At 43.3% G+C, this 12724-nt stretch overlaps 1 protein-coding gene across 2 annotated transcripts in view; it reads left to right on the top strand.

The window, feature by feature from the left end:
* Positions 1 to 10789: 10789 nt before the first annotated feature.
* Positions 10790 to 12724, top strand: part of LOC105933984 — a 78852-nt gene continuing 76917 nt past the window's right edge. For both annotated transcript variants that reach the window (XM_036149121.1, XM_036149120.1), the window contains exon 1: positions 10790 to 10975. In XM_036149121.1, the coding sequence (XP_036005014.1) occupies positions 10805 to 10975 (171 nt within the window). In that variant the 5' untranslated portion in view covers positions 10790 to 10804. The remainder of the gene's footprint in view (positions 10976 to 12724) is intronic.

Below are 12724 nucleotides of genomic sequence, written 5' to 3'. Positions count from 1 at the left end.
CTGAAAATGTTCTTGTGTTTTAAACGCTCAGGAAGCCATGGGGAACGTTGCATCAAATGCATCCCTCAGCATCAGACATCCTCCACCATACGTGACACTGGGCATAAGTTGCTTTTCTGCATATTAAGTTGTTGTTTTAGTTTGTGCAAAAAAGCATTTTTTTTTCTGACCAAAGGAGGCCAAGTACTATTTATCTAGTTTTGTACCTTTTTGATCATAGTGGAATATACTGAATTCTTTTATGTTGTTATCCAAACATTTCTGGCACAACTTGACCGAATTTCAAGGTGCATAAAGAGCATAAATGAACTGATCGATGGAAACTTCAGCATCAAGTTTTATTTACTTTATTGCCAGACCAACATGTTTCAGCTTATAGGCTTATAGGTCAATAAAGTCTTGCTAAATTTTTCATCTACCAGTTCTTATATGTAGTGTGAATAAGTCCTCATCCAGCCCTTGTTTTCTTACTGTTCCAGTTCTTTTAAAACTTTCAATTATTGGACTTTAGATTTGGGCAGGTTTAGCCGATGAGCTATTTCTCTAGACGTCCCCTGGCTTTAGAAGACACCATTTCTTTACATGAAAGAGTTGGGTTTCTTTCTTTTCCCCGTTTAACGGAGGGGCTAAAAGAACAGGGGCCTCCGTTATGCCTTAATCAGGAAGTCATGTATTAGGAGCCCTGTAATGAACTTAAAAAAGTGAATTATAAGATGTGAGGGTACACAAGAGTTAGAGGAGTTGAGGAGTGTCCATGCAGGCGGCTCCATTTTTCTCCAGCTAGGTAACAAACTCAAACTTCCTGCCCCGTCCCTCTCTTCTCCAGCAGAGGACGACATTGGCCCGGCCCCCCCCCCTTCTCTCCGCAGTCTCCCCCCACGGCCCCTCCCATCCAAGCGGCAACCTCTCCTAATCCCCCCACCCTCCCTGAGTCTTGTTGCTGTGGAGACGGCTCAGACGAGCAGGTGATGCATTGACAGGGAGCAGATGGTTCCCCGTGGAGGTAAGCACGGCCGAACAATGGTTCCATATTCATCATAAAGTCTCTCTGACTCTCGGTGTCTCCCTCCTTCAAACTGTGTGTGCGTGCATAACTTCAAAGCTGAGTCTCTCACACACACACACACACACACACACACACACACACAGATGTTTGTTGAGCGGACGTGTGCGGCAGGACTCCACCTGATGAATGGGAGCGCGTCCATTCACCGGTGGCCACTTTACAGTATTTTTTTTTTGGGACGAAGACAAACAGGAGTTTGTCGCCTCGGCCTCTGGCGCGCCTGTGTTCTGCAGGTGTTCTCGAGCGTCTCGCTGCAGTAACTCACTTCCCCAAAGAAGCGCCGTCTTTAGCTGCTGTCTCCCCTGGAGATAAAGTACAGGCACCCCTCTCTCCCTGCCTCTTTCATTCAGCTAACTCCTGAATAATCCAGCAACAATGCACGGCTCTGAGGCAGTGTGCAGCGATTCCAACCCAAAGCCTCCTGACTTGTTTTTTGGGTGCAAGGTGGGGGTGTGGGCATGATGGAGATCAGCTAATGCATGTAAAACACTGCCATTTTTTTTCTCTTTGAATAGGTGGTGAAGGGGAAAAAGTGCATGGCACAATAGAAGCTGTGAAGCGCTGCGCTTAACCCACCACACCTGGAGCACACAACGGGGAGGTGAAAGTGGCAGGCCACCTCTTCTCCGCCCCCCCCCCCCAGCTTCACCCATCATCACCAGCACCTATCAAAACAGGAGGTAGGAAGCTTGGTTGGGCCGCAGGAGGAGGAGGAAGGGGGGGGAGCTGCCACATTCACGGCCTGACTATGATAAAGACGCACAGTGAGGAGCCATTCAAGGGCCCTGCGCCCATAATGGAGTCACTAATAGGTGCCTATTCAGCGAGGAAAGTGTTTGCTGGAGGAGAGGGGGGGAAAAAAAAGTTTCAGGGAAGCAACAATCACTTTGTCCGAGGCCCCGTGTATGTAAAATTTATGCAGCGCTCAAGCCGTCCGCCCCTCCCCGACTCCTTTCTGCCGTCCTTTCATTTAAAGAGCGTCACCACTGAATAGGCGACATACATAGTTTGGAGTCTTTCTTTCATCCTTGCTGGAACATAAACTGAATGGTCCTGCCTCTCGAGTGAGTCCAGTCGGCCTTGTTCTGAGAAAAACCCCGTGCTGTACGCGCCCACAGATGGCCAGGCTGTACGCAGAAATGTCTCCGGTGGCTGATCGCAACTTTTCTTGATTTCTAGACGGATTCTGTTTGTAAAATGCCGAGTCTTTTCAAGAAAACATATTTTTTTGTTTTAAAAATGTCTTTCCTCCTCCTTTACTATGGTTTTGATCAAACCATAGTTAAAAAAAGTTTAACACTTGAGCTGGAAAGTGTTCAGTGTCGGCTTAAGAATGGATAGAATATAATCTGAATTGATTTTTGCAATAAACGGCGGAAAACTGGTTCAGAACCTCTCCAGTCTAACGGTGACAGCTTTTTATTGCTTTATTTGGAAATGTATCCCATTGAAACAAAAATCTGGGAAAATCAACATAAAGTAGTGAATAACTGTGAAGTAAAAATAAATTTTCCGGCAAACCGATACTATGGGCATGCCGATAAGTTGGACAATTCTTTTGTTTTTCTTACAGCAAACTAACACAAGGAAAAAGAAGAAATCTTTGTCATTGTAATTGTACATTCCAATGAAATTTGTGTTCTGCATTTAACCCATCCCTTACGGACCAGTGGGCAGGGATCTGGTGAAAGAAATTGCTGAAATCTGATCATAGATTAATAAACTTGAGAATGGCATGACGGTGTTGGCCTAAAATATCTTTTATTTTTATTTTTTTTTTACAATCAAGACCAGCAGTAGAAAAAGCCTGATTTTTTTTACTAGCTTAGGTAAACATGAGTTTAAGTCTTGGCACAGTGTCTATGTTAATTTGAGATCTAGACTTTGACTAGGCCATTCAGACACATGGGCGTACTTTGATCTAAATCATCGTAGCTCTAGCCTGCTGGAAGGCGAACCTCCCACCGCAGTATCACGTCTTTAGCTGCCTTCGACAGGTTTTCTTAAAGGGTTTATTCGACTACATTCATCTTTTATCGTCACAGACCTGCTTCAATGTCCTCTGCTGAAGAAACGCAGCCCCACAGCATGATGCTGCCACCACCATGCTGTATTAGTCGGGGTGATGCGGTGAGCTGGTTTTCTCTCAATCCAGCTTTTCTTTTCATGCAGATCAAAAAGTTTATATTTGGTTTCATCGGTCCAGAGTACCTTATTCCATCTGTTTGCATTGAAATAATAGCTGTTTGGACAACGGCTCCTCTTACGTGGCTTCCTGATTAATGCAAGGGGCCAAAAAGTATTTAGTCAGCCACTGATTGTGCAAGGTCTGCTACTTAGAAAGATGAGAGGTGTTTATTTCCATCATAGGTACGCTTCAACCGTGAGAGACAAAACTAGAAAAGAAACCGAAAAATCACGCTGTTGGATTTTTAAATAGTTTATTTGTAAAATATGGTGGAAAAAAGGTTAATAAAAGTTCAACTCAGTGCTTTGTTGGCAATGCCACAGGTCAAACGTTTCTTGTTAGTCTTCACCAGGTTTGCACCACTGTAGCTGGTGTTTTGGCCCATTCCTCCATGCAGATCACTCACTGATGGAAGGAGGTTTTGGCTTAAAATGTCATGATACATGGTCCCGTACATTCTTCCCTTAAAACGGATCAGTCACGTGGTCCTCTTAGCAGAAAAGCAGCCCCAAAGCCTGATGTTTCCACCCCCCATGTTTCACGGTAGGTTTGGTGTTCTTGGGATCCAACTCAGCATTCTTCTTCCTCCCAACACGAGGTGAGTTTGTGCCAAAAAAGTTATATTTTGGTTTCATCTGACCACACAATATTCTCCCAATCCTCTTCTGGATCATCCACGCCTGGCACTGCAGGACTTGAGTCCCTCTCGTCGTAGTGTGTTACTTTATTACTTTGGTCCCAGCTCTCTGCAGGTCATTCATCAGGTCCCTCCGTGTAGTTCTGGGATTTCTGCTCACCGTTCATGATAATTCTGACCCCACGGGATCAGATCTTGCCCGGGACCCCAGATTGAGGGAAATTATCAATGGTATAATTTTCTACCAGTTGCTCCCACAGTCGTTTTATTCTCACCAACCTGATTGCCTATTGTAGGTTCACTCTTTGCAGCCTGGTGCAGGTCTCCAGTTTTCTTCCTGGTGTCCTTCAACATCTCTTTGGTCTTGGCCATGGTTGAGTTTGGAGTCTGACTGTTTGAGGCTATGGACAGGTGTCTTTTATACAGATAATGACTCCAAACAGGTGGCATTAATACAGGTAAGAGAGTTGTCAGAAGAGTTTCTTAAACACTGCAAAAACGGATCTAAAAATAAGTAAAATGTTCTTAAAGTTGGTGTATTTGTCCTTGGTTTGAGCAGGTAAATAAGATTATCTGCCAATGGAATGATTATTTTGACCCCTAAATTAAGATAATTAGACATCCTGCACTTGAAAGAAGATGATGGAGATGAGTTGTTCCTATTTTAAGTGCAAAAATCTTATTCCGTTGGCAAATCAGTCTATTTACCTGCTCAAATCAAGGACAAATACATTGATTTTAAGAACATTTTACTTATTTTTAGTTCTGTTTTTGCAATGAAGAAGTTATAGGTCAGTGAGGGACAGGCGTCTTGCTTGTTTGTGGGTGACCAAATACTTATTTTCCACCATAATTTACAAATAAATTCTTTAAAAATTGTTTGTTTTTACCCCTATAACTCCAGATGTATAAGTTTTGATACAAATATTTCTACCTTTTCAACAAAGTCAGTCTTTATGGGAACATATAACTTACAACATACAACTGAATATATTTTACACACCCTAAAAATGCAGAAAAGATGAGGAAAAAAAATTTTTTTTATGGTCTAACAAATCATACTTTTTATTTTTTATTTAAATTGACCAAAAAAGATTTTCTTTTTTGAAATGTGAAGTTTCCTCACAATTGCTCCTAACAGTATTTATTTAACTTACTCACTGATTACACATTAAAAAAAGGTTAATTTCACCGTATGCTTGGTCCCCCGACCACCTTAGTTTCATGTTAAATTGTAGCTGTGGGTTTATGTGAAATCTTTTTAAACAGATAAAAGATTATGGTTTAAAAAAAATCTTCATTTAGTTTTGCAGTCTTAATTCTATAATAGTGTGAAACAGAGCACATCCAAGTTGGTCCTAATACTACAATAGCAGTGAAATGGCCTTTAACCAGTCAAAAGATCTTGACAAAAGATCAACTGTTATAATATTAAGAAGAATAATTTCCCGGAATGTGATTAAAAAGTTCAGAAAATATATTAAAAAATTTAAATTTGACATGGTATAACATTTTTATCAGGAAATGCATAGGAATTCAGGACACAAACCAAACTAAATGGAAGCTGAGTGTTTTAAAAAGGTTTAAAGAAAGTAATTTATAACTAAATTAAAAGTAAGATTTTGTTTATCTTCATAAATATAAATCTTGTATGCGGTACATATATGGACTCAAGTACTTCAATATTCGTCACACGGATATGTGAAGAAGTTATTCGTCTCCATGGGCTTGTCTCTGGATCCTCTTTAAAATGGTTCTGTCTGGTCCAGCGGGCTGTGGAGGCGGTACCGGTTCATCCGTCTGAGTTTCTATGGTGGAAAACCAGCTTGAACAGCACTTTAGCTCGAGCCAGCGTGGTAGTGGCCCTCGTGGGCGAGCTGACTAATCTAGAAACGCTGAAACCATATTGAAAGAGGCGGCGCTGATTGAATAAAACGCTCCGGCCATATTGTGCTTTGTGTGGAGAGGCTTAGCGGACAGATTGATGAGATGAGAAAATAACGGCACTAACCAGGGGGTGAGAAGAAGGGAGTGGGGCGGAGGCTCACAGCATGGCACGGTAACCGGGGTTTGGAGTCAGGCCTGCTGCCCACAGCAGCCGGTGCGGGTCACAACTCTTTGATTGTCAGTCCTGCTTCTGACAAAGGCCAGCGTGTGGTGGGCAGGGCCGCTTTTCCTAAAACAGCATGATGGCCCTTGTAATTGTATTTTTATGTGTTGGGGAAAGCTTTGTCAGCTTTTGTGTGCTGATGTATGCGTTCGTTGGTGCTAGTGTGTGTTTTAAACTAGTTAAACTAACTTTAAATATGATTTATTTATTTATTTATTCTAGGAACAAATACATGCATTGATAACCAAGAATTTGGAGTACTTTGTATAGGCCCATGTGAGGAAATGAGTGCTTATGACTCCATTAAACATCACTTATCTGTGAGGGAAGCTGATCAGATCAAGGGTCATAATCTCATACAGCGCTGTGACAGTTTTGCTCTGTTTTTACTTTTTTTGTCAAATCTATTTTTTGGCAAGTCAATTAACATATATTTATACAAAAATAAGCTGAGTAAAATACAGTTTTTAATTTCTTAAGGGAATAAAGCTATAGGCCTCTGAAAATATAATTGCTGCTCTTGTTAAATCATGAATAAACAATAGTAAACCAGATTAACCATAACTGTCCAGACTTAAAAAGGTAAATGTAATGGTTTGAGACTCCAGTGAGCGTCATTATTTAAATATGGATAAAACATGGAACAGCGGTGAACCTTTAAGAGTCCAATCTACTAAAGTTGCTCCAAGAGTACATCAATAACTCATCCAGGAAGTCACCAGAAAAGCAGAAGTTGTTCCTGTTTGTCACCACAACATAAAAATGAATGAACAGAAACAAATAAAATAAAGACAAGCATCAGTTTGGACAAACATAATAAAATAGAAATATATATAACGTATATATTTTGAACTGGTTGGTGTATGTGCTCATCTTTACCAAATGGGGAAAGTGGCATTGCAGGAAGACAAATCCATGTTGCCAGTGTGAGGTGTATATTTTATTATTAGCAAAAACTAATAATTCTTGTTCTTTTTCTCTCTGGTTATTATTTTCATTTAAAAAATCTTAAAATGTTGTTCTGTCAAGTTTTGTGGGAACGCTAAATGATGCAGAGGATGTCCGTGAATCCAGCAGCAATTAAGCTTTCGGATGAAACACTTTGCAATCTTCTGCAATCAATAATAACTCTTAACCATTGGATTTTATGCATGTGCAGTCAATGAGAAGATAGGTTGTTTGGACAAATTTAATTTCTGCCTCCCTGGGCGACTGCCCATATTGTCCACTGGTGCGTTCAGATCCACCTGCAGCGTAACCCAGTCAAGGCTGGAGATGACTGGACCATCATTACCAACAGTCTGCTGTAGATCAGTCCTGATTCCAAGGAATCACCCTTTCTCAGGACCTGAGAAATTTTGGCTCCATCCGAATACTCTTAATAGCTCCTAGCCCTTGCTCCATAACCTTTCACGGGGTCACTAGTAAGAACGTCAGACTATTGTCTCAGTTTTGGGCAGCCTTTAACTCTCGCGTCATTACGTGATGGAAACTTACATGGACGACGAGAGTCAAATCCGGCCCTACAGCCTTCTGAAAATTAACTACAAAGTGCGCACTCTCTTCTCTCTGGAAATTTTCATTGATTTCTGTGAGGTGGGCTTTGCTTATACATTATGTGATGGAAAGGATTGTGGGATTCTTTGAGGCTGCTTGGCGCCAGAAAGGGATGATTTGTGGTTCCTAGGCAAAACTAGCCGTGAGAGGAAGCATACAGGCTCCTTTTCCTACATCCTTCCTTACTGAGTACACTATTTGGACGGCACTTATCATGGCAACCACTGACACGCCGCCACTTTGGCTAAAGAGTCCTTGCTCTATAAGAAGTTATTCGGATGGAGCCATAGACCCTGTTTGTGTTTTGTGCACATCCATCACTGTTTTGTGGTTTGGCTCAACCACAAAACAGGATGGGTCCAAACGGCAATGGACTAGCTCTGCAGAGAGGTTTATTGGGGCCGACCTTCCTTCCATCCAGGGCTTGTATAGATCAAAGCTGTCGACATCTCTGCAGACCCGCTCAAACCGTTTTGACGTTTGCCCTCAGGTCAACGCTACAGAGCGTCGTTTGCAAAAACCAGCTGCTGCCAAAGAGACAGTTTGTTCCCCTAGGCGGTCTGATTGACACCTTACAGCCTGAGCAGTACATTTTATAATGTATACCAAATGTCAGTTGTGATGTCTGTTGTGAAAATTGTTTGATTTGTGCACACAATCATGGTCAAATAAGCAAATTCTTTTTCTGATATGGCCTTTATCAACAACCACTACCGTTTGTCACATCGCCTAAACCCCAAAGCAGAAAGTGTATCGTTTAGAGTTTTGCCACAAACCAATGTTAAACATGTAAACACGCAGCAAGAATACCTGCAACTCTAACTCATGTGTCTCATAATATTCAGATTAGCCACTTGCAGGGTACAACCACAACACAAAATCATGTGCTTTTCAGCAGAGTACTTTATACAACTTATCGGGTATTTCCCTGAAACATGGAGCAGACTGTATTATGGCGTGACTTGTTGCAGGGATCTTACCGGAACCTGCGGAGTACTTTTGTGGATATATGTGTCCCTACCCGATATAATACAAGGCTATTGATTGCAAATATTAAATGGAGTTATTAGCATGCTGCAGTGGCGGTCCCAAGAAAGGAGACCAGAGAGTTTGTTTCTGATATTTGAAGGATTACAATTCTTGCCGTCCATGGGAAAGCTTACTGTGGGGTGTTGGATCTGAGGTTCGACTGAGGACCAATGTGGGTTTCATCCTGGCCGTGGAGCAACGGACCAGATCTTTACCTGGACAGAATTGATTAAGGGGTCATAGGAGTATGTATCTTTGGTCTACATGTTGTGGATCTGGAGAAGGCCTACGACCAGAGGTATTTCTTTGGTGGTGCTGCTGCAGTACGAAGTATCTGGATGACTTTTTTAAGAGCTTTGCAATCCTTGTATGTCCAAAGAAAGAGCTGTGTCCATGATTCTTGACCGGAGCGAGGTGGACTGCCCCCTCTGGGTTAGGAGTTAGTCTCTGCTTCAAGCTGAGGAGTTTAAGTATCTTGGTGTCTTGTTACCTAGTGATGGAGCTGGAGATGGACAGCAGGGAAGCAGGGCAATGCTCCAGTCAAAAAGCAAAGCTCTAACAATGTGTCTACATTGCGGCCCTCACCTTTGGTCATGAGGGATGGATCGTGACAGAACGAGATCCTGGATACAAGCGGCTGAAGTTAGCTTTCGTCTAAGGGTGGCCCGGCTCAGCTTTAGAGATGGGCTGAGGATCTCTGTTAGCTCAAAGTAGAGTTGCTGCTTCTCTGTGTAGAAAGGAGTCTGTTGAGGTGGTTTGTACATCTGATCAGGATGCTCCCTGGGTGCCTCGCTTTGGAAGGGGGGGGTTCTGAGCATGTCCCAATAGGAGACCCGGGGAAGACCCAGAATTTACCAAAAGGACTATATATCCTCTCTGGCCTGGGAAGGCCTTGGGATCCCTCAGAATAAACTTGAGGATGTCGCTGGGGAGAGGAATGGACCTGTATCTCCATGAAATGATTTTGGATAAGTGCAAGACAATGTATGGATAAATGCATAATATTGTATTTAAAAAAAAAAGAAGAAAAAAAAGGATCATAAGCAACAAATAAACTCATCCTTGTTTAGATTTGTAGACATTAGCCAGATAATAACAAAAACCTTCCAGCCTTAAATTTTTTTTTTTAAGACTTTTTTTTCGCCGTGTCTTAGCAACTGGTCCTCTGGCATCTAGCTTATCCCGACCTGCTCTGCAGAGCCCCCACTGGGTTGAAGAGAAAGATCTCAGGCAGAGTCGGCTTTGTGGAGGGAGATGTTAAAGAGAGGTCCTGATCTCGCTTTGTCCAAAGAAGCTTTGCTGCGTATCACATGTTGTGCAAAGTTTCTTCCTGTCCAAGTCATGTCGGACTTACCTTACCTTCTTATTGATCAAAGGGTCAACAAGTTAAAAGTATGTGATTGCAGACAATCTTCCTTCCAGCAGAAATACATCATTTTTTTTTCGCTATGAACGTGTTTTGTCTGTAACCATAGAAATCTGTGCCTGCTCCACATTCTTCTTGTTAATATTAAACCAAGAACGTATTTACCAGAATTCTCCTGCGCCGCTAACCTAAAGGAGCAGCGCATCCCGCCCAAGACACACTCTACATAATGAGCTCAGATCGCAGAAGCAGATATAGACCCTTTCAGAGCACACCCACAGACGGACCGTGGGTGCCTCTGATTTGTGGAATTGATAGGGTTCATTGTTATCACAAAGCTCGCCACTATGTGCCTCTAATGTAATTAAGGCGAGGAGATTTATGCTGCTGTGCGGCGGCCCAGAACCTGATCCACGTTGCGTCTGGAGTCCGGTTGAAAAGCTCTCTTTCTCTCCAGCTGGTCCCGCTTTCTGCTCTGGACTCTGTCACTCTGGGCTGCAGTGCGGCTCAATGTTTAATTGAAAACGCCGGTCTGCTGTGTGGCCCCTCGTTTGCCGTGTACATGCTAATGGGGGACGCAGGTGCTGAAGTTTTGTCTGCGTTTAATATTTGTGGTGAAAGTGTGATGTTAGAGGCCTTTAGTGCTCAGGGCACACATGCTTGAGAGAGTTGCACCGGTTCTGCTGGATGGTAATTATTAACAGCATCAGTCTGCATTTTTTGCCTCCCACAGAGTTTACTCCTTCTTTGAGTACACCTTTAAAGCGGAAGGGTGTATTAGTTGAAAGATTTGGGTAGATTTACATTCAGAAGAGGAGATGTATAAACTTTTGGAGTAGAACTTCTTGGAGATGTCTTATTTTGAGGGAAGAGGAGGTCTGGATTGTCTCCTGGAAAACCGACGGTCCACTAATGAGGATTCAAAGCATCCGAGCAGGCTTCTGTCTTTACCCGGCCGTCCGGTCAGGGCGAGCACCTGGCGACCGGACCCCTCCGACTCTGGACACTGCAGGCGGCACAGGGTGAGTTCCTCCATGCCCACCCAGGTCTTCCTAAATCCACAGCGGCGTGTCCTGCTGCCGCCACCGCCCACCAGTCCAGAATGCTGAATGAAAGACACGTCAAACGCTGCTGAATGAACCCCATGTCGAGAACATGAGAGAGAAGGTCCGTAAAGCTGGGAGCATCTGTCCACCTCTCTGACGCTAATGAATGTTAAGCAGGTTAGTTGCTGGTGTGCCAGTGTCTCACAGGTCATTGTGGCAGCAGAGCTGTGCTTTTGTCAGGGTGCGCCAGCCCCCTGTGAGACATCTTAAATGGCTGGACCGCTTTCTCCTGCGCACAATCCCACCGCCAATAGTCACCATATTGATCCTCTTGCTTGCAGATTAAAGCATAAAAGGAGCTCTGTCCTATCAGCAGGGTTCCCCCACTGACTCCCTGAGCTCATTTCAGGGTCACAGAGTCCTTGCAGCCCCCTGACCTGGACCTCGATGTGTACACACAGAACCGCCGGTGTGAGGAAGGGCAGAAAACCTTCCAGGGATGAACCCCATTAAACAGGATTGGTAGGATGCTCACATTCATGGCTCATTATAGCTGACCCCAGGCTTTCTCTCTCTCAATTTTGTCCTTTTCTACTCCGTCTCTGGCTGTAACCTGGACTAAGTCCTGCTGAGGTGTTCTCCGGGGCCTTTTGTTCACATTGATAACTCAGCAGTTTGAACAATTGATTCTAAACGGGATCACGCCACAAGTTCTGTTGTGTTGCTTTGCTTTGTCTTGACCGTCCTGTGGAGACTGGGTCATCTCTCTGGGCCCGATTTCTGCCTTGTGGCCTCATGCAGTTCAAGTTATTGAGCCGTACCTTCTGATGGACGAGGCTACCTAAAATAAATTCTGTCTAAACTGTGGAAAATGAACAATATGAAGAATACTGGAAATTTCAAGCAAAGATACCGACACAAAGGTCTTTTCACATTTGTGGCTTCCAATAGATGCAAACGAGCATCGATTTATGTTAGTAGAAATGTGTGCAGATAAGAGATTATGTGGATAAGAGAAAATTCCACAATAAATTACAACTTCTGCACCTGATTGTATGTTGTATCATCCTTCCACTCTGGAAAAAACAGCCGTTCATCCTAATTCTCAAAAGACCCAAATTTAATCTGACAGTCACACACATTATGAGTGGATCTAAGCCTGTGGCCAGCAAGTAAATCATGGATGATCCACTTAAAGAAAATATCATTCTTAAATCGTTTCTATTCCTCCAAACGTGTAAAGTCCATGAACGTCTTTCTAAATAGCTGTTTAAGTGCAGCCAATCATGGTCCGTTTTCAGTCCATAATTAGAGTTACACAGTGCAAAAATAGTATAATTTTCTAGCACTAGTATAATTGGTGTAATTTTCTAGCACTGTGTAATAGTGGCTAGCCACTGTTGCCTTGGAGCAAGAAGGTAGCAGGTACAAGTCTTTCTGCATGGAGTTTGAATGTTCTCCCAGTGAAAGTCTGGGTTCTCTTTGGGTACTCCGGCTTATTCCCTCTGTCCAGAAACAATGCTGTAGGTGTAATTGGTTGTAAGTTGCCACAGGACAAACACCCATGCACGCAGACCTGTGTCTGTGTTGCCCTGTGATGGCCTGGTAACCTGTCCAGGGTGTAACGCCATACCTTGGCCAATGACCACTGGGCATAGGCACCCCGGCTCTGGATGGATGGATGGATGTAGGTGAACTCCTAACTTTCACTTTTTAAAGCCACGG

The sequence above is a fragment of the Fundulus heteroclitus genome, chromosome 17, assembly GCF_011125445.2.
Source record: "Fundulus heteroclitus isolate FHET01 chromosome 17, MU-UCD_Fhet_4.1, whole genome shotgun sequence".
Classification (NCBI taxonomy): Eukaryota; Metazoa; Chordata; class Actinopteri; order Cyprinodontiformes; family Fundulidae; genus Fundulus; species Fundulus heteroclitus.
Note: the sequence above shows the minus strand (reverse complement) of the source record. Positions and strands in the feature narration are given on the sequence as shown.